The sequence below is a fragment of the Fibroporia radiculosa genome (assembly GCF_000313525.1).
Source record: "Fibroporia radiculosa TFFH 294 genomic supercontigs, scaffold1402, whole genome shotgun sequence".
Classification (NCBI taxonomy): Eukaryota; Fungi; Basidiomycota; class Agaricomycetes; order Polyporales; family Fibroporiaceae; genus Fibroporia; species Fibroporia radiculosa.
The window spans coordinates 38,284-59,133 of NW_012133295.1; the positions used below are offsets into that span (position 1 = coordinate 38,284).

The 20,850-nt window shown below is 51.3% G+C and overlaps 7 protein-coding genes across 7 annotated transcripts; 3 read left to right on the forward strand and 4 right to left on the reverse strand.

Moving 5' to 3' along the window:
• Nucleotides 1-131: 131 nt before the first annotated feature.
• FIBRA_02708 (uncharacterized protein) lies at nucleotides 132-1,616 on the reverse strand (the record flags this gene model as incomplete). The annotated part of the gene is made up of 1 exon (XM_012324562.1): nucleotides 132-1,616. The coding sequence occupies one exon, from the start codon at nucleotides 1,614-1,616 to the stop codon at nucleotides 132-134; it is 1,485 nt and encodes a 494-aa protein (XP_012179952.1).
• A 1,352-nt stretch (nucleotides 1,617-2,968) lies between these two features.
• Nucleotides 2,969-4,333, forward strand: FIBRA_02709 (uncharacterized protein; the record flags this gene model as incomplete). Its single annotated transcript, XM_012324563.1, has 4 exons — nucleotides 2,969-3,036; nucleotides 3,091-3,411; nucleotides 3,472-3,617; nucleotides 3,672-4,333. The coding sequence occupies 4 exons, from the start codon at nucleotides 2,969-2,971 to the stop codon at nucleotides 4,331-4,333; spliced, it is 1,197 nt and encodes a 398-aa protein (XP_012179953.1).
• Nucleotides 4,334-4,637: 304 nt separating this feature from the next.
• On the forward strand, nucleotides 4,638-6,249 carry FIBRA_02710 (uncharacterized protein; the record flags this gene model as incomplete). The annotated part of the gene is made up of 8 exons (XM_012324564.1): nucleotides 4,638-4,796; nucleotides 4,846-4,925; nucleotides 4,979-5,039; nucleotides 5,369-5,416; nucleotides 5,479-5,557; nucleotides 5,619-5,758; nucleotides 5,811-6,005; nucleotides 6,055-6,249. The coding sequence occupies 8 exons, from the start codon at nucleotides 4,638-4,640 to the stop codon at nucleotides 6,247-6,249; spliced, it is 957 nt and encodes a 318-aa protein (XP_012179954.1).
• A 77-nt stretch (nucleotides 6,250-6,326) lies between these two features.
• Nucleotides 6,327-9,415, reverse strand: FIBRA_02711 (uncharacterized protein; the record flags this gene model as incomplete). Its single annotated transcript, XM_012324565.1, has 11 exons — nucleotides 6,327-6,457; nucleotides 6,510-6,904; nucleotides 6,966-7,075; nucleotides 7,129-7,248; nucleotides 7,316-7,584; nucleotides 7,634-7,715; nucleotides 7,773-7,909; nucleotides 7,964-8,056; nucleotides 8,111-8,474; nucleotides 8,545-9,082; nucleotides 9,132-9,415. The coding sequence occupies 11 exons, from the start codon at nucleotides 9,413-9,415 to the stop codon at nucleotides 6,327-6,329; spliced, it is 2,523 nt and encodes an 840-aa protein (XP_012179955.1).
• A 1,877-nt stretch (nucleotides 9,416-11,292) lies between these two features.
• On the forward strand, nucleotides 11,293-13,422 carry FIBRA_02712 (uncharacterized protein; the record flags this gene model as incomplete). The annotated part of the gene is made up of 9 exons (XM_012324566.1): nucleotides 11,293-11,430; nucleotides 11,480-11,628; nucleotides 11,694-11,709; nucleotides 11,768-11,916; nucleotides 11,969-12,112; nucleotides 12,191-12,801; nucleotides 12,879-12,905; nucleotides 12,968-13,161; nucleotides 13,243-13,422. 9 exons carry the CDS (start codon nucleotides 11,293-11,295, stop codon nucleotides 13,420-13,422), a joined length of 1,608 nt encoding a protein of 535 aa, XP_012179956.1.
• An 871-nt stretch (nucleotides 13,423-14,293) lies between these two features.
• On the reverse strand, nucleotides 14,294-17,021 carry FIBRA_02713 (uncharacterized protein; the record flags this gene model as incomplete). Its single annotated transcript, XM_012324567.1, has 8 exons — nucleotides 14,294-14,467; nucleotides 14,537-14,647; nucleotides 14,702-14,908; nucleotides 14,986-15,273; nucleotides 15,331-15,874; nucleotides 16,508-16,704; nucleotides 16,756-16,815; nucleotides 16,869-17,021. The coding sequence occupies 8 exons, from the start codon at nucleotides 17,019-17,021 to the stop codon at nucleotides 14,294-14,296; spliced, it is 1,734 nt and encodes a 577-aa protein (XP_012179957.1).
• A 1,055-nt stretch (nucleotides 17,022-18,076) lies between these two features.
• FIBRA_02714 (uncharacterized protein) lies at nucleotides 18,077-20,238 on the reverse strand (the record flags this gene model as incomplete). Its single annotated transcript, XM_012324568.1, has 10 exons — nucleotides 18,077-18,256; nucleotides 18,323-18,449; nucleotides 18,490-18,568; nucleotides 18,629-18,655; nucleotides 18,714-19,289; nucleotides 19,385-19,520; nucleotides 19,570-19,731; nucleotides 19,792-19,807; nucleotides 19,879-20,027; nucleotides 20,086-20,238. 10 exons carry the CDS (start codon nucleotides 20,236-20,238, stop codon nucleotides 18,077-18,079), a joined length of 1,605 nt encoding a protein of 534 aa, XP_012179958.1.
• Nucleotides 20,239-20,850: the final 612 nt, after the last annotated feature.

Sequence of the window (20,850 nt, forward strand, 5' to 3'; positions counted from 1 at the left end):
TACATCCGCGTACTGTGTGTTTAGATCACCCTCAGAAAGTGTAACCACGATAACAAATTAATGAATAAGTAGGGGTGTGAATAGATCCGGATATATATGCATGACGACAATCTAACACAAGGCAGTGGACGTCATGAATGAGGCGCATCTGAAAGAGATAGAAGATGCCCCATTTTCAAAACCTTCGTCCGAAGATATTTATCCAAATCCTCTCCGTACACCTCGCCGCCACCAATCATGGTCAAGCCATGCGGCGCCCCGCTCTTGATGCCACCTTCATGGGTATCGTGCACTTCAACGCCCTGCCTCCGCTGCCAGGTCCGTGGGATCATCGGAACACGTTCAACAATTCGGATACCCTCTCGTTCCAGCGCCTGCACCTTGTCGGGGTTGTTCGTCAATAGCCGCACGCCTTCGCCAACCTCCGTACCAAGCCCCAGATCGCGCAAAATGGCGGCTGCGATCTCATATCCCCGTTCGTCCGCTTTATGTCCGAGCATCAGGTTAGCGGTCACGGTATCATGCCCGAGATCTTGCAGGTTGTAGGCGCGGATTTTAGAAAGAAGGCCAATCCCTCGCCCCTCCTGGCGGAGATATACGACCGCCCCACGTCCAGGGATGGTAGCGCATTGATCGGACAAAGACGGCGAAGGTAGGATGATAGGCTGTGCGATCTGTCGGATGGCCTCGTCCAGCTGTTCACCACAATCACACCGCATACTTCCAATGGTTTCCCCCGTAAAGCACTCTGAGTGAATACGGACGAGAGGTGAAGGAATGTGCTCTGGGGTGATAGTGGAATGTTCGGACGGCGTCGATGGAGTCTGCGATATAGAAGAAAGTCGTCCAACGTAGGCTCCTCGCGTTATACGGTCCATTTCGGTCTCGCTTTCAGACCAAACAGCATCCAGTGATCGACTGCGAATAGGAGGGATTTGCCGTGAATTGTCATCGCTGAACTGAGCGGGATCAACTACAATGGCGAGATGCTCTTTGTTGTCGTGGTTGTTATGGTAAATGTGGAGAAAGATTGGACCATGCGGGGTTGGCACCCTTGTGCGAGCCATGCATTTAACATCTAGATCCGGTGCGGTCAAGGCTGAGGGAGTATCGTTCAAAGCAACTGTGCCTGATTGTGAAGAGGTAGACGACAGTGTCTCAGAAACTGTAGCAGGGGCAGAACGTTTGTGCAAAGCCGGCGGAGGGAGGTTGTCTGCACGACGCAAAGGATCTGAAGGTGCTCTCGCCTTTCCGTTCTCCTTGTCATCCTCCGGCAACAACCCCTGATCCTTCAGCCTTTGACTCCGGGGAGCCTGCCTACTCACATACTTGAGACGAGGTTTCCGGTCCTGCTTCGTCTCCCCGCGCCATTGTGTCCAGTCGTAAGCCCCTTCTGCTCGAGGATCGCCCACAGCAGGAAAGAAGTCGTGCGCATAATGGTTCCGGGTGACGTGCGGTCCGTATGCGGCTGCGGTCGCCAGCAATAGTGGATCTAGGTCAGAATCCCTCCTTCGAATCCCATGTTTCGTAGCAGGCAAAGGCAGGTCCGGTGCTGTTAGCATATCCAGGAGTGCGAGGTCGGAGACGCCCTCCGAAAGACTCTTGTGGAGAGCCATGGACACTGGAGCTAAAAGGGTGAGGAAACTAGAAAGCAGGGGGGATTGAGCACAGCAGGAGGGGAAATAGGAATGAAAGCCGTCCGTGGGCTTTAAGTATACATTTCGCGGGTGCGCGCCGGATGGCGTCGGACTCGGGTGAGCTGTAGGCGCCAGCGGCTTTCAGATCGGATCTCACGTAAGGCGATGTCGTGGGATTTGTCGCTTCGTGCCGCCAATTCTCGACATCGAAAATGAATGTCCGATTACGCTCTGAGTCATTCTTGCCTATTTTCTCAACGGTTGTACATGTATCTCCTCGTTCATTTGGAAAGGGTATCGGGTGCGCTAGCGGGCTTGTGAGTATCCACGGGACAACTGTCTCAGGTCTGTGTGACCAATCTCATGACTAAGGGAACCTTGCTAACGGCGGTGGCTGTTACAGATCATACTACTGTGCTAATGCACACTACTTACGCCCTGACTGTATGCCCGGCGTCGGCTTCGAGAATGGCCGGTTTGAATGACATTGGGCTCTAACCGTTCTGGAGGGAATGCCTCCATTATTAACGTGAACGACTAGACGTTCCTTACTGCTTAGCCCAATGACTGGTAGCAGATGAAAATGGCTGCTGCGATCATGTCGGAGGTTAGTGAAAATGCTTATTTGACCTAGCGAACAAGACTGTATCTTCATTTTTCTCAAGCATGGCTGACTAGCTATCATTCCGTACTATGACTGTGATGCAGAGTTCGCAAGACGGATCGGACATATTAGCGATGATGTGAACGGCAAGGTGTAAGAGCGAAAATTTGCCAGTAGGTCAAGAATGTTCTAGATCAACTTGTTGATACGTTCGAATAGCAACTCGGAGTCTTGAACGCACTTGATCATGACAGAGTGATTGTCCAAGAAGCACATGCGACTAAGTTCTAACGCTTGTTACCGGATCGTATAAATTCCGAGCATGCGTGGAGAAGATTCAGCAGAGTTGTGTAAGCGAGGAAGGCATTTTGGATGGGATCAGGCGCCCTATTATGCATCATGCTGTGCAAACTATACACATGGCGTGATCATGATGGATTAAATCTTCTCATCCAGCCTTGAATCAAGCACAACTCGGGGCATGATTAAATGGAACACAACCTTGGCAAGAGTCGACAAACGCGTTGCCGCCAATCACATGACCGATTGCCGCGACCGCGATTTGCAGGACGCGTTTAGCTCTTCATCTTCATGACAATGCGTAAGTATTGTGCGCATAGCGGCACAGCCTAGTTTGTGATCCGTAAGTACCGCCATGGGTTTCTCGCGACCATGACCGAGAAACTAATAAATCAGACACAGGCCTAATTTCCCAAATTCATCCAGGATGAGCCAGGATACAGGCAGCAGGATATCGGTACCTGGCTCGATTACTGATGCTACCACTTCGGCTGGGTAGGAATACACTAGTGCCGTTTGAAGACGTGTCTTATATTCTGAAATATTCAGTACCCAGGACTCGGAGCTCAAAGCAAAAGTCATCAGGGTAATGGCGAATACTATGAATGGTTGCCTGACAGAGCTGGGATATCATCCTGATATTTATGCACAGATGAATGCAGTTCACGAGTGGAATATTCGGCTCAGGGATGAGAATGCAAAGCTATTAGACGACAATCGGAGTTTAGCACAGCTGATAAGCGTGCAAAATGAGCGACTCACGAAGGAGTCATCGAGTAGCCATACTGTACCTGGCGTCAATGAGCTGCAGAGAAGGATTCAGGCGTTGGAGGTGGATCGGCAAGCAATGCTGACACAACGTCACCATACGTAAGTTACCAAGCCTGTGATCTTTCTCAGTGTCTGATGAAAGCTTTCCATGTCCCGAAGAATGAATGAATTGTTATTCCTCAGGCACGAAGTTGCGCGGCTACAGCAGATCACTTCTCCTACCTCGACAAATCCACATCCGTACGTCGTGCCTCCTCCCTTTGTTCCAGCTCTCAATGGAGCCGTCCCACGTCTGTCGCCGTACGGTAATTTCATTTCACATACATCCAGTGCTGTATCTTAACCCGCTTCTTATCTAGGTCCTGGATTTCCAACGGTACAACACCTAGGAAGGCATAGACCGCCTCTACCAGCCATTGATACGGCTATCACCTCGTCAACAATGGAACGCCGGCACTCTTCAAGTGCTCGAGCTAGTCCAGTTTCGTTCTTTGCTAGCGGCTCTCGACCGGCATCAGCATCGTCTCGAATTGGAAGTATATCAAAGGAAGCCTCACGGATGGGATTAGAAGAGCAGCGAGAGGTTGTCATCGACACTATACCTGCACCCGTCAATGATGACATAAATGTTGAGATGATCGATTTGGTTCACGACAGCGGAGCCGAATGTGAAGAGAGGGCGCCGAAAAGACCCCGTCTGGAGACCGAGAATGACGTTTTGGAGGCTGATATCCTCCAGGATTGTGTCGAGGCCGGTTTCGACGATGATGAGGAGGACGAGACAAGCGGGAAACGCTGGTGCCGGATGTGCAGGTACGTCCAAGTCATCATGTATCCTCACACCTTCATTTTTGAGACAATCGAATACAGGTCACGTCACTTGACGGGTGTTGTTGAAGAAGCTCCAGAGCCTTTTGTCAATGCAAGCGTGGAGGAGCTTGTTCAGCACTGCGAACGCGAACACCCGAAGGGATGGGAATCTCTGAAGCAAAGCATACAAGCACAGACCGATTCGGAATAGATTCTGAAATTTTGATGCCATCAAGCAGTGTACATTATCCAGCGTTATGAATCTATGGATCTGCGTCGACTAATTCACATGCAACTTGTACACGCAGACGCATGCTGCTCCATTCTGTTAAGTGTTCAGATATTGGCAGCCATTCCGATACTCTAGCAGCCTCGTTGGTCGCCCTTATCAAATGCGACCGCCATGTTTGAGCATCTTGATGCTGACTACTGGTCAAATTTTGAATTGCCTGAGGTGAAATCACTTCAAGCTGACAGCGTCCGACTTTTGCTTTTCGCTATCCATCATATACGGTATGAGTATCACCAGCTTGGGCGCTCCAGATGAGGCTATACAAGGACCTATCCTTGTACAAGGTCTCGTTCAATACCTGTTTCAAGGTAGGCAGATGTCCCCTCGCCCCAGATCCACGCAGGAAGGTATTAATTCCCACAAAGGTGTTATATTGTCACAGGTGAGTCTGGCATATATTTACTGTTGAAATGTCGCCCATCTTGCTATAGGGAATGAAGTTCTGGGCGCGATGTGCTGATGACCCATGGGGTCTGAAACTCTACGTAACGGGCTTGATCTTTTCGTCCATGTGCGTGCAATTCTTCTCGAATACTGCCTCCCTATTCATGAACTGGCTTTAAGCGTGCAGACGGCCCTCGAGACCTACAAGGTTTGGCTTGAAGTAATCATTCGCAGGCACTGGGTCAGTGAGGCGCCCAGCGTCAATGCAAACGTCTGATACCTTATTGATGACAGTGGATCAGCCCGCTACATTGGTCAGAGTTTCTATTAAACGGATTGATCTGCTCGGCCTGCGAAGCGTTTCTTATCCGAAGATGCTGGAAGGCTCGTAAAACATTTCCGTCTTGTCATAGAAGACGTAAAAACAGTAATATCTCAGGCAACCAAGGGAAACTACTGGGTGCTCCTCACATTAGGTGGCCTGGCTACTGCGACATGTGTCGCCAATATCTTTCTGGCAGGTTTTCTCTCCTCGGTCTAAAATTAGCCTACTGACTAGGCTCATTCCAGGCGGTACGTATTGGCGAGATTATTGGAGCACATACTGGTTATAGGGATGTCAGTACATCTTATATCTAGATATTAGGGACCTCTAATCTGATATTTGTGTTCTACACTAGCCTCTAACCGCAAGCATCTGGGCCTTCCCACTCTGGGTATTTGGCTCTCTTGTGCTCGCGCTTTCTTTGACGACATTGTGTGCGTAGCAGTCAGTGTTGGATAAATAGTCATCCGCTCATATCTGACTTGATTCTTACAGTGTCGGTCTTTCTCTGGAACGCTAGGACTGGGCTGGATTATCTGGATAAAACCCTGAAAGGTCTCATGGCTCTTACTTGGGAGACCGCTGCACTACCGACAATTTGCATGATCCTTGCGTCGTGCCTTTACCGCCGAGAGGTGGGTACAGTATCAGTATCAGTATGTCGTACAATCTTCATTTCGTGCACAGTTTTCCGGCGCTCGGCATCTCGATCTCTTCTTCATTCTGCTCACGGGAAAACTATACACGCTGGGCATCTTGCGCACTCTCAATTCGCGCACTCGGTTCCGTGAGCGTCTTGTTTCCACTGATCAAGGGCGGACAACACTCAGCAAGTTCGAATGGAGGATGACATCCCTACCTAATTCCACAGTTAGCCAGAATGTAAGCATATGCATTGCGCGGCGACCGAATATATGCTGACAAGATTCAGCAACTCGCGCCGAACGAGGTTCCTATACGTGGATCGCCGTCTCTGCCTATCATCGAAAGGACTGTCGGCACCTTAAGCATCGCATCGCTGGCGATCGGCCTCGACGACATCTCGGGAGAAATTGGTGTACACCAGAGACCAGATTTGTATAGTCGCTCCCATTCTTCTCATATTCCACTTCCAGCCCCGGCGTGATTAGTGGGTATCTCATGTATTATCTTTTTTCTGTTCGTGTATACACACATATGTGGTACGCCGATATACATGGCGAATTACACTGCGATATCCTTTGCAAGCTTATCAAGCAGAATCGAGACACGCTTAGCCTCAATCTCTGCCAGAGTGCTGTTGTTTTCGAGTGTCAATGCTTCCGTGACTGAAGGAAGCGTGGTCGCCCCGTATCCTGCAAGAATACAGAGTCAGTACAATCATATAAAATGTAAAAAGAGACATACCGAGGTACTTCCCAGGAGCAACCCCAAGATGCTTGTACCACTCACGCTCTGTCAGTCCCTTACCCGAGATGAACCCTCGTTCGAACGCTCTCAGCTTTGCGTTCGCGGTCTGTACACGCACCGCTGCCCGGTGAAGCTTATCGATTGGCCGCGCGAGCTTCAAGTGGTGATGGATCGCGTGAACAACTTTCCTGAGCCACTTCGGGAGATGGCGGTGGTTCGGCGATTTGGGGGGCATTGGGAGCTTTTGAAGGAGCTCCTTCAATTTTTCCTCAGCCTCAACTTTCTCGCCGTCGAGAGCTATGCTTGCAGCTTGCAGGTTTGTGATGGAACTGCGGAGGCCGGAGAAGTCGGGGGATACAGCGAGCGAGAGCGAGGATGCTACATTCTCAACTCTGAGTGAAGGATGTAAAGGGGTCAACCCGTGTCCCTTCAAATTCATTCATTCAAACTCACTCATCAAGGTAAGTATCCAGCTCGAGAGCATATTGTGTAGTATTCAACGGTATGATGATAGCGTCGATGATCCGGAGAGCGGTCAACCCCATGTGCCTAGCCGCAGCAACCTGAAGGGCACGGTAAGCAATCCAGCAGTGTTTTCGAACAGAATTTAACGTACATGGCGGTGGAAACCGGGATCACCATAGAGTTCCTGCCAGCGCTCTGAATCGTAGACTGAGTGGTAGTGGTATACCGCGTCCGAGGGCGTATTTCCGAATCCTTGATCCATGCTAGCGATCTGCAAAATTTCAGGTCCATTCCATTAACTTTGATCTGCCCGTCCGCGCATCAATGAGATAACCCACCCCAAGGTGCTGTAAGAACGGTGTGTAATCACTGCCAGATCCCAACGGTGGGATGCCTGTCACTAAAGCCCTTGTCTGCTGTTCCGCATTGTATGTCCTGAGGAAATCCGTGTCACTGGGACCTGCGAATGGGCCAACATCCTTCGTCGCGTCCCAAAGGGACTTTCCGGGAGCGGTTGGATGGGGGACATCGAGAGCCGTCTGGCGAATGAGGTGCGCAAGCGATGGGGATCCAGAGGCGCCCCACTGTGAACCGCTTACGGAGACGTCTAGAGAAGTATGTCAGACGCGGATCGACTTTAAATCTAGTATACTGACCGATGTTCAGGTAGGCAACGACGTTTTGTGTGATCCACTCGGGGAAGTCTTCCGCCATTTCCGTGCTACCGATCAGTCCGTACTGGGCAGAATACGGTGTTTGGCTCGCTCCTAACTACATTTGAAGATTTTAGCGCACCTCTTCAGCATCCCAACTAGCTATGACGATATTCCTAAGCGGCTTCCACCCTCTCTTAAGGAGGGCGCCGAGTCCGCGGACAAGCTCATGCAAAGATACGGTCCCGGACGTAGGGTCGGCGGCGCCCATGACCCAAGCTGGAAGAACGCGTCTTAGTATGACTATATGCGTATGGTTTACTGACGGCGTACCATCACGATGGCATCCGAGGATGACAGTCTCGTTCTTGATGTGTCCTGGGATAGCCGCCATAGTGTTCCAGATGGGAGTGACCTTATTATGGACTATTTCCCCTCGTTAATGAGCTGAATCGTTTTCAAGAAGATAGAGGAACCCACCATGGTTGACCAACTTGATCTTCCTCTCGCTGCTCTTACCAGTCAGCTCGCGCGCATGTTCCGTGCTGTCGATCTCAGCCAAAAGTCGTTCGGCATTTAGCCATGAGATCGGTAAGCTCGGAATCTTCGGGATATTCTCGCCTGCCGTACGCACCGCGTCCTCGTATGCGGGGTATCCAGGTGTCGTCGGGTCACCAGGGTACGCAGAGATGAATTGTACGCTGCCACGCTGGACGGACGTTGGGTTGCGCGCGGGGCCGGCAGGGTACGCCGCGTAACCGTTTTCGACGGTCACGCTGCCATCATCGCGTAAGTCCGAGTAAATGAGAGCAGCAACCGCTCCATGCTCCTGAGCAAGTTGAATCTGCGGAGCTGAAGGTGAGGATTCGACGCACATAGACGAGCTGAAGCGCGCTCATGTGACAGCTACGAACTTTTAGACCGCGGAAATTTCCTCCATAGCGTGCGAGTACAATCTTGCCGGTAAAATTTCCGCCAGCCGCGACAACTGCATCATAATCCTCCTTCAAACCGTAGTTTACGTAGATCAGCTCGCCCTCCGCCTCGCCATCACGGCTGAGCCCGTGGAACGTTGGAATCGTGTCCTTGTATTTGCCTGCTTCCGGGTCCGCGGGATCGCCGTCCTCGATGAGGTCCGCAGACCAAACTGACGCGCCGTCAGCCTCGAGGATATCGAGACTGCGGTCGAGCGGAGTGTTCATGACGGGATAGTAGACATCAATCCACGCTGCGGGTGATTGAAGCTTGTTTATGCTGAGCGTCGCATTCCGCGACGCAGCGGTGCCGGCAGGGAAGATGGGCTCCGGGTCGGGTGGGGCGATGCCGAAATGTTCCTGGAAAAGTTGAAGGATTACTCGGGCATCCTCGAAGTCTTCGGTGGAACCTGCGAGATGCGGGTGTGTCGCGTATGCCCTTGAAGCAGCGAGAGCGCTTTCCGCAGTAGGAATAGAACTACAAGATGGTCAAGCTTAACCACGCAAGCTGAGAATAAGACACCCACAGATATAATTTCTCTATCTCCTTAGCCGTCAACCTCTCCTCTGTACGATATCCTCCACGGGTAGTGAACGCGTCAAACACCCATCCAACACCGTCACGATCGACCTCGCAGCTTACGAGACGTTTGGCTACCACATAAAGCGATACGACGACGAAGTACCACTTTGCAAATTTGAGCAGCCCGCGCGACCACGAACGCGGTGCGGCCTGGGGCTGAGGCAGGTAGTCGTCGGGGCGACCATCATCTGCCAGTAAGACATCCTTCTCGATGTCGCGAGCCTTCATGTTGTGGTGGGTCGCTGGGAAGAAAGGACAAGAGAGCATGTGCAGCAATCGCCGACCTTTAAGAGACCGTGTTGCCGATCTGGCCGGGAGAAAAAATGTAATCTACAGTCATTTACGACGCAATCCCACTCGTTTCATGACGTCGTATATTGCGATTTTTGCGATTATACTGGGGTTTTCTATCTACCATGTTTTCAATGAGTGTCGTCTGGTGTATTACTGGCCACGCAGTAAGTCGGCCTAGTTATCGTTTTCGGCGACGCTTGAGGCTTCCGAGATTACCTAATTTGCAGTATACAGTAAGTGGATCGCTTAATTTAGTCCGCTTGAAATGCTGCGGCGGTACTGCAAGCATACATAAGTGACAGAGTGTTTCCACCTGAAATATATTCGGAGCATCATAAATTCGAATTCTTTGCGTATATCTTAAAGTATTGTTATGATATTTCCACTGGAAATATGCTCTTGCGGTATGGATCGTCTCGCTCTTGTTGAATAAAGCACCACACACGAAAAAGAGGTGGGACTGGCATGGCTATCGTCTGAAGGACAATTCTTCCTAAATGTCAGCGAACGATTCTGCTGTGCTTGTCGAGTCTTCCCGATACTATCTCGATGCTTTGGACTAGCAGTGTACATTCATGCTGGCTTTCTGGGGTTAAGCATCAGCCCTGTTTGCTTGCTGTCGCTCGCCGAAAGCACATGCATTTTCCCGCTACGTATGTGATATCACAACTAGTTATGGTGCGGGAATTAACAGCTCACTGGGTCGCTGTGAAAAGTTAGCATACCTGGCAGCAGGTGCGCAAGGCCTGAGGAATGTCGCGCGGTTGCAAAGCTTGAGGTACCGCTTGAAAGCCCGGAATGCCATCGCGGACAGGCAGCTGCCGGTGTGGGAGGACTACCGAATGGGCTAGAACGTTTGTAGGGACCGTTGCCGGCAGAGAACTAGCTTGCATCTGCGGATAGTGAGCAGGTGGCGGCGCGTAGCCTCGCACCGAATCAGCCCAAGAGATCCCGGATGACTGCGTGCGTATAAGGCGGGGCCAGAATATCCCAGCACCATAATGGGCAGCTTGGGGTCTGTTTGATGGGAAACCTCGACTATCCTGACTACAGTACCCGGAGCCGTGCGACTTGGTGGGAGATGCATGGCCTGTGATGCGATGTTAAAACATAGACTAGATTAGATCGCATCCATACACGTGCAGGACTCTCTTTCCAACCAGGATGACCATTCACGTTAGAAGACAACTGAGCGATGAGCGGTTGGCTTGATGCACTCAATAGACGAGGTATGTTTTTAAGAGCAACTTGAAGCAGGATGAACAATTTGGATTTGATTTGAATGCCATACTTTGAAGATCGCTGACGGACCACACAACAGGTACGCATCGCGTGTTTCATCTCCTAGTCCGTCGGTTCTCTGTAGTGAGACACATGAAAACGCGTCGAGACCGTCTGGAAGGGGGGTACTTACGGGAAGTCATCCGGCATTGCTCATTCAGGCTGACCGATCTTGTTTGCCTGTCTTCCAACCATAAGCACAATCAAAGTTCGAATCTCCTGTTAACCGCAGTCGGCAGTGCACATGCTACTTATCCTGACATAGATGGGTGGCCGTGTGTCTCAGACTCCCGCAGGGTGGCATTAATGCTTGCATCGCTTCAACGGGTTTCATACGCATCAACGAATTTCCAACATTACAGCGCTGGAGTCTAGATAGTCTGAAACAATACAAGCTCTTCGCTTCACGAGCGGAATACTTAAGAGCGATCCCGAAGAGCTTACATGAATCAAGTCCTGGCTCGACGGCTGTGTTGCCAGTTTGTGCTAGCTTGAGAACCGGCAACTCTGTATCGTGCTCAGTGACCAAGATGGCAGCCGACGAGGAGACACCTCTACTCGGCGAAACCGCAGCCCAACAGTATAATGCCGATGACGTGCAGAATGGCCAAGAGGGCTCTCAAGAAACACCTGCCCAGGAGCCCAAGTCTCCGCCTATCCTTATGGTTGTACGTCATTTATACTGTTTAGTCCCTCCTGGAGACAAAATACGCTTAGATCATGCCTATGATGCTGAGCATATTCCTGGTGGCGATGGACGTAACGATCGTCACGTCGACGTATGCGCACATTGGAAGCCAATTTGAGCGTTTGGAGAGTACAAGCTGGATCACGACAGGGTACATGCTCACCGTTACGAGTTTTCAGTCAGTGCTTGTTCCCCTACCCTTGCGACCGGCATAGACTTACCACCGTCATTTTGATCGTGTAGACCACTGTATGGGAAGGTATTGTGCCCGCAACCCGAACATTACACGACGAGTAATCCAGTGTCATGTTTTGTAGCTGAGCGATATCTTTGGGAGAAAGCCCTGTCTGTTATTCTCGATATTCGTCTTTGCACTGGGGTGCTTTTTATGTGGCATAGCAAGGGACATGACGATGCTCATTTTCGGGCGCGCGATTGCCGGCATTGGTGGCGGTGGTATCTCTATGTATGTGCAATATCCATATTTCTACTCTCGCGGTGGCTGACCCACGACACAGAGTCACAAATGTCATTATGAGTGATGTGGTACCGCTGCGCGACAGAGGGTCATGGCAAGGTTTCGGCAATGTCGTCTGGGCGTCTGGCCAAGCTCTCGGTGCACCGCTGGGCGGGATCCTCACGGAAACTGTGGGATGGAGATGGTGAGTGGCAACAAACCAATGTATAAGTAACATTCATTTTTAAGCAAAAGACGCGCGTGCACATCTTATATTTCAAAGGGGGTTCCTTCTCCAAGTACCCCTGTCCTTCCTTGCGATGGTTGTGTTCTCCCTCGGTTTCAAGACCTCCAAGACCTCCTCGTCCGACTTTTCTGCCAAACTCAAGCGCATCGACTTTGGTGGTGCCGCCACGCTCATTGTCGCAGTCTTCGCGCTACTATTGGGGCTTGACCGCGGCGGAAATATCGCCTGGTCCGACAGCCTCACCATTGCGTATTTAGTGATCTTTGCCGTCTTCACATGCGCTTTCTGCTACACCGAATGGCGCCTTGCCAAGGAACCTTTCGTTCCGTTGGCGATTCTCACGGAGCGGACGCTCCTCGCTGCAAATGGCGTCGCATTTTTCACAGGCGCGACGGTCGCAATTTTGTTCCTCGTTGCGATGTACCTCCAGGCGGTGCAGGGTTTAGACCCCGCGAGTGTTGGCTCTATCCTCATTCCCGCTGTGGTTGGTGGAGCGTCTGGCAGCGTCGTCTCGGGGTTCATCATACGTGCCTCTGGGCGATACTATGCGCTCGCAGCGATCCTTTTTGTCTTCTACGTTTTTGGGATGGTGTCGGTGGTATGCGTTTCGGGTTTGTGGACGTTCTCCCTGATAGCTCTCAGCACTGGTGCGTGTCGCATTTCTCTAGAACCACAATAGCTTTACTCAGTACTGTTTTTATTGGTTTTTACCTGTGCGTTGCAGCTATGGTGGTAATGAATGTGGGAGGATGTGAGCGTCCAGTCTACTCATCGTCGTTGGCGTACATCTCACACAACTTGTCATGTTTTCAGGGGGAGGAAGTACAGCGGCTATCGTCGCTCTTGTCTCCACCGCGGGGCCCGAAAACCAAGCTGTCGCAATCGCGGTATTCGGCCTCTTCCGCTCACTCGGATCTGTCGTCATTCTCTCAGTTGCGACGGCACTATTCCAGCAAACATTGCGCATAAAGTTATACGCACGACTTTCCGGTGATGGTGTTGACGAGGTGCGTGCAAGCATTTCATTGCCCGTATTACAAGGCGAATACTGAGCAGTCCCTTCTCACCCCTCCATGGTGTCGTCGTAGATCATCAAACATGTGAGGGAGTCACTCGATTACATCAAGGAACTCGACCCAGCATCACGTACGGCAGTAGTGCGTTCATATGGGGATGGCTTGCAAATTGGGATGTGGTTTACGGCTGCGATGGCTATGGGCCCTCTGTTATCGGCGCTATTTATCAAGGAAAAAGCTATGTCACGGTAATGCGTATCGTGTACGATTGCGTTGGGTGGACACTGGTAACAGAGCTAGACGGATGAGCCTAGGGCGGATCATTTAAAAAAGACTCGTTTGATGGAACAAGGACACGAATTAATTGAATAGAAACGGAGCCGGCTCGCACTTTCAGATTATATTCATGACTCCATTTGAATGACAACGGGCGTATACTATCACACTTGCATGCAAGTAGTATAAGTGTAGTAAGCGAGATGAATGTTCAATAAAATCGGGTACAAGTGATACAAGATAATTGAGAGAAAAGTGCGACAAGTCCTTTGAATACAAAATCTGTGTCCATGGATACATAGTGGGTGAAATATGACCGATGTTAAAGGTAGGTTCGCGGTGTCGTTAAACATAATCTGTCTTCGTATAGGTTCTACGTGCCATGAAGGGAGATCAGAGTTTCGTGTAGATAGGTATATGCACGCAACCAGATCTGATTTATGGTTGGCATCAATAAACTGTAGATGAATATCACAAGGTCCGAAATCTTCCAAAGGGGTTCGAGATTCTATAGTGTTGATGTATTGTAGTAGAAGAGCCACGATGGTGCATGCGCAGTTGAAATCGGCACACAAGAACAATCGGCTGAACCCAGGAAGCGTAATCAAACGGAACGGGTGTAAGTGGTAGCGGAGATCAGTACCTGTCCATGGCAATACAGACGTCGTAGCAAACTCCCTAGCATTGCTTGAGGAACGAATTTTTTGGCCACGGCTGGTCATAGTCCCCCGTCCATGTCGTCAAGTTCGGGTTCGTATACGCGTCCATGTACCTATAAGCAGTTGTCCTGTTATTAGCTTTCCATTGTGCACATGGCGCCATTGAACGATGAGCACGATCAAACCGCTCACTGATTGATGTATGCTTCTGTCGGGAAGTCTTTCGGGTCACATCCGATGTTGATCGCGTCGCTCGGTTGGTACACTCGGATATAGTCGACACGCAGATGAACCGGGAATGGAATCTGTGTAAGGTCCACTTCGCCAAAGTTGTATGACATTCCCAAGTTCATGATGAGGTACTGTGGAGCGCCATACATCATGAGCCGCAACGTCAAGATGCGGTTGAAAAAAAAAAGTGTGGGACACACCATGGGCTCCTGTGACACCGGTCGCGCTGAGATTTGCACCTTGGGGTCCGCGCCCATGCCCGCAGCATTTAGCGTCCACGATGCCTTGTTGTTCGCGACCCACGTAATATACTAGCACTGATCAGTATCATACATCCTTCACGAAAGAGTGGTCGTAAGACTCACTGCGTTGTCAAACCCTGGCACATACTCGAATCCATATACCGAGTAGCATCCGGTCTCATACTCATAGCAGTTCTGGTTTGTCTCAGTCACAACGCTCGTTGCTTGCTGCAGCACGCCACCACTATACGTGTTCTGCGTCGAGATAGATGGATTCGCAATCACCTCGTTCGCACTTGAGTTATCCCACAAGTATCCCGCGTTGAACGGCTACCATCATTCACACACACACCACCGAAGTCAAACGCTAGTCCCAGCCAACATTACACCAGTAAATTAGCACTCACCGCCCATTGTGCAGACTGCGACACCTGTCCCATCGGTGGCGTCCCCGTGATTTGTGCCTCAAACATATCGATCTCCGGCGCAGCGCGACCCACAAATGTCCCATCGCTGTGCTTCGGCCCTGGATGGCTTTGCCCTGGACACGTACAACGCGATAACCGTTGTCCCGGTAAATAAGAAAGCACCCCGTCCGCGCTCGGGTCACCGCCCTCCGTTGCAGCAGCAGGCTGTCCGTCGACGGTCTGATTAGCCACTGTACCGACGTCGCACGAATCGTACGAGTATGGCCACTAACGGGATCAGGGTATTAGTGGACTAGGAAAAAGGGGAGACACAGGTAGATTTACTAAGCCTTGCAAACTCGCTCCGTACCCCGCACGCCCGAGGTTGCCCATTGTCCATATCGCAGGCCACAGACCCACGATATTATTAACCCCCGGCAGCGACACGTTCGCCTCTACATATCCACCCGTGAAGCAAAATTTGTTCCACGTGCTAAGCATGCCACCCTGGTATTGGAGATTGTGCGTCTCCTTCTGGCTTAGGGTGATAACCAAGCTACCATTCTGTGTCGAGATCGCTGTGGGGTCGTACCATTCTAGATTGTTCGTCTCCCAATAATGCAGGTTTGCCGCCTCCCAATACGGGTCGTCTCCTGGCCAGAATGTCCGCCCAGGAGTATTGAACTCGTCTGAGAACACGAGCGTCATCTCTTCGCGCCCGTTCCACGATGGCTTCGTGTACGCTGACCGCGGCGTATCCGCGTCGATCAGCCCAACACTGCCCGGGATCTGCGGCACCTGCCCCGACCCGTTGATCCCGCCTGGCCCATACGCGCCTAGAGATGTATATGCGCTCGAGCGCGTATACGTAATAATTGGGTAGCCCGCGCTTTAAACATAGTATCAGCCACGGTCCTCTTGGTCATTGAAGAACGAGAACAGGCTTCAGCCACATTGCCACGACTACGCCATGCATGAGTGTCCACTCGCAGATTTCCATGCGCCAAGTCTACCAGCCTATATGGAACAGCCTGGGAGGGTGGAGCACGTACGCCGTCGCTGCATGTAGTTCCAATATGTCCGTACACGCGTCGGAATTCTACAACAGATCGGCAAATGTGCGAGGATACTCTTTGCTACGGGCGCCTGTTCTAATGCACCCATGCCAAACTTCAAGTTCTCGGAGCCGTCCAAGTCTGGGACAACCTCGCACAAGGAGAGAAAAAAAAGACAAATGAACATGGCGTCAGCCGCACCATCGTGGAGCATACTACAAATCCTGTAGCATGGCTTATTCGTGCGGTGACGTCAGAAAACTATTCGCCAATGCGCACAGATGGGAATAAAAGGGAAATAGTGAAAGACTGTAGGCCTCAAATCACTTCGAAAATGATTCACAACAACCAGTTATCACGTTGACTGGAGACTGGCCATGAACTGCTTGACGACACATCCAGTGGAATTCAGATGCAGACAGAAATAGCTCATGCCAAGCCAAGAAGGTAAAGGGCAAAAAACTTACAAGAGCGTCAGAAGGGCACCAATGAGAAGTAGCAAGGAGCCAACGTTGGTGAATCCTCGCCAGGAGAGGACAGGACCGTCGCGGTCAATATGGCCAGGCTTATCGGAGGGGTCGGGGAGATGGAGATGGTCGTCGGCCTCCTTCATGTCGGGAGTGACGTAGGCGTTCCATTGGTCGGGGTCTGCAGAGAGAGGGAACTAAGTGGCAGTGTGAGTGAGAGGGTAGAACACGTAGAATTCAGGACGTACGTCTTTACCGAGAGAAGTGAGGGAGAGAGGGCGACCAGCGCTAGCGTAGGGCGAGTCGACCTAGGATGCTTATCGTGAGGACAGTTAAGAGACGGTGAGACAAGGAAACTCACGACAGAGTAGGACTGGCTGCTGACGAATGTAGTGAAGCTGTGCAGACGAGAGCCGACGGAAGATGCGAACGGCGTAGCAGGAACGGTGGAGGAGGGGGTGAGGGGATGATAACGGTCAAGGGCGCGGGGGCGGCGGAGGTCTGGTAGAGACATCGCAGCGGCGGGATCTAGAAAGGTTCAGTGAGTAGAAAGAGGAGAGCGCGAAGGAGTGGTGCGCAGAGAGCAGATAGCCAATGCATGGTGACGGAGACACTTCGGAAGGTGCTATTGGGAATATGGACGGGGGCAGAAGAGAGGCAGAGTGACGTCAGCAGTAGGCTGGCGGTCAGCGTGAGGGAGCCCCGTTGTGGGGGAAGAATCATGCGAGCAGTAGACCGCACATCCCTCGTTGCGGTAGGCCCGGCAACTCTCGCGCGCAAAATGAAATCGAGATGGGCGTCCTTCATATATACGACGCTAGAGCAACGCGATGTACTTAGCTGCAGAACCGACACGGGTTTCCCTCCGCGTCTTCTCTTCGGGGGGGAGTCGCGCGTATGGAGAGGGAGGAGAGGAGAGTGAGAGAGAGGACAAACCCGCGTTCCACATCCTCCGGGACTTAAGAAGCGCACTTTCAACACATTTCACGTGTCTAGTCGCCAGAACGGCAGAAAAACATACCAGATACAGCAAGACACCTTCCCAAACCAGAGCAGACGGACGTCACGGGGAATGTAGGTGGAGGTGCCCTCACATGCACGTTGTCCCGCAGCCTACCAAGAACACGATAAAGTGATCCGACTCGGAACAGGCGAGCTTTGCGAGAGCAACGCCGCTTCATGTCTGCTCTCGTTCTATGTAGGTAGATTTATCCCGATAGTGCACGAGAAGAGCATGACCGGACCTGCACGAGAGAGCCAGAATGTCAAACTTGCCAGGGATCCAGAACTTGGGGCTCGCAAGTGTCAAGCTCGTCACCGAGGGCTGAATACCAGATTAACCTGGATATAGCCCGTGCGCATAGCAAACAAGTGAATGAAGTTGCGCGGAGGCGCTGGTGACAGTGCCGGGTTCGTCCGGCCCGCCGCAAGCTGCCATTCGTTTGTTCACGGTCTCAGTCCTTTCTAGCGAACCTGTTAGTGTCCAGAAAAAGTTCCATACTGTTGACTCTTAAATAATTCTGTGTCGATGTACCCCTAATGAAGCCAGATCTCATGTGACGGCGAATCCTATCGCGATAGAGACTTTTCTCTCAAAAATGGCGTTGCTGCCACAGCAGCGAGGATAATCACTACAGAGAACCACATCACGACTTGCGACCCATCGTTGTACGACCTCATCACTATCGCGCGTGTCGCGGGGTCGAGCTCCTTGATGTAATCGAGCGACTTCCTCGCACGGGCAATGATCTGCGATGAAACCAAGCGAGTCGGTTATGGGGCGGAATGGGGAAGGTAGTATGTTTGATGACTCACCGTGTCAACGTTGTCGCCACTTAGTTGTTCCCGCAACCGCATGCGCAGGATCGTCTGAAAAAGTGTCGTCGCTATTGATAAAATGATGGAGGGTCCTAAGGTACGGGCCAGGGCCATAACTGCAGTTCTACCGGTCAGCTGAAGAGCCATGTATACCCGAGACAAACTTGCCAGCAGTTGCGACAGCCTGTTTTTCTGGGCCTGCGTTGGCGACGAGGGCAACCACAGATGTCGTGATCCCCGCAACTACACAAAAACCTCAATCATGAGTTTCCAAATGGACGTGAATTTCAGGTAGATCCCTACAGCCCCCCGCATTCAGGATCGCCAGGCCTAGAATAGGAGTCAGACAACCATCGAGGCACCTGCAGATATATCAGACGATACACACCTGCACTAAACCCAACAAAGGAAAATAGCCAGGGCACGGAAGCGGACGCAGCGATTGCAATTCCGCACGCGGCCAGCAAAAAGGAGCATAGAGATAGCACACGGTACTTCCCCGTAGCTTGTATGATTAATCCCGCAATGACACTGCTTACTGCTCCACCTGCCACCGCCATAACGAGCGTGAGCCCCACTTGCGTAGGGCTGAAGTTGCGCACGATCTGTAGATAAAGGACTGCGTAGAATGGAACGACGAGCATAGCACCATTGGAGAAGAACTCAATGGCGAAGATGGGTAGCAGTCCGCCGTCCAATACAATATCCTTGGGCGCGAAAGGTTCTCTAGCCAGACGCCATTCGATGACCCCGAATGCGACGATCAGAACTAGAAAGGCGGCGAGGCAGCTAATCGTCAAGCGGTCCATCCACGCGACATTGCCCCCCCTGTCCAGTCCCAAGAGCAGGGTGAATACGGCAAATACGAGAACAACGGCTCCGCCAACATCGACGTGACTTAGTTTGGTTCTGAAGTCTGAAGGTCTACTTTTTGCATCCTTGAAGACAGTGGCGAATATCATCGCTGTAATAATAGTTGGAAAAAAGAGGACGATGTAGGCCCTTCACAAAATATGATGAATCCCAATGACCGCCAGTTACAGGTTGCGCACTACTTACCATCTCCATCCCAAAGTTTGCGCGAACAGCCCACCAAGTGGCGATCCAACCGCTTGGCCAATTGCGTAGACGGTACTGGTAACGCCGTGCCACGTTCCTCGTTGACGCAGAGGAACCACATCAGTTGTGATAATGACTACAGCTCTGGATGCTGCATCAGCAAAGTCCGTTTAACAGCTGCATACCAAAAGCACTTGCATCGCAATTCCCCCCGAACCGATTCCCACAATGGACCGTGCGGCAACGAACATAACCATGCTGTTAGCCAAAGCACACAAAAGGCAGCCAAGTCCGAACACCAGCAATGCGAACACCATACACGCCTTACGGCCGAATATATCACATAGCTAGAAGATCGATTCTTTGATATCCACGATCCACAACGACCAAAAAGTTAGATAACTGACCTTTCCGCACAATGGCCTGTCACGCGTAGCAAAATGATGAGCCATATGAAAACGCACGTCACTCAAGCTGCAAGCATGATGACTGACTGGAAGCCCGTCAGGGTGAGCATGTATCCTGCTGCGATCCAACTCGTGTTCTCCAAGTGATGAAAGTAACCGCTAACGTGCGCATGTGTTGCGGTGGCAATCGCATCGTCTATGGCTACCAACATAGCGGCCAGCTGCACGGCCAGCATCTGATCCCATCTATTAATGACTACATTCTCGGTACAACACTGAGGACGGAGTACGCACCACCACATGAACTGGTACCTTTACCTCCGGATCGCGCTCTCTGTCAGTCTCGGACCATCCTTCTGGTCGCTGGTCATCGCGCTCGCCGAAGCTACCCGTTTCAGCATCATGTTCAGTCTCTTGAAGCAGTGGTCTCTCTTCTTCAGCAACCATCCCAACGGCCGAGCGGGAGACGCCTCCTCGCTAAGGTAAGAAAAAGATTTACAGCTTGAGAAGGGAGCCGGAATGCAAAAGAACGTCAATCACTGCAGGAGCCGATGAGGCAAAGTGCAGTAATCTGCCACAGCAGGATTTCGGCTGCATTCCAAGACCTACTCGATCTTTATTTAAAATTATCGTCAGTGAAGGACGGGCCGGTGATTTGTGCGTTCCGCTAAGGCACCCGTAAACATGTCAGTGATCAATATGTTACAGGCTCACAGCTTCAGTACTCACTTATTGATGTAACTTATCTACCACTATCCCACCCTTCGCTCACATGAAACACGAGATAACCTTCTCCCATATTAGTCTTCCATAGGCAGTCCTTATATGGCCACCTCTTGACTGCAAGGAGGACAGTCGTCATATCTCTATGTCAAGAAATGCACTGCGACTGCATCGGCTACGGCAGAAAGGGTTGGTGATCGTTGATGCGGGGGCGCTGCGAAGCCTCTGTCCACAAAGACACGGGTTAACTCAGTATAAGACCCGATCACCCTAGTTGCCTGCTAGACTCCTTGATTGTATGACTGAATGGGCCCTTTTGATTTCTGAGGATCAGTG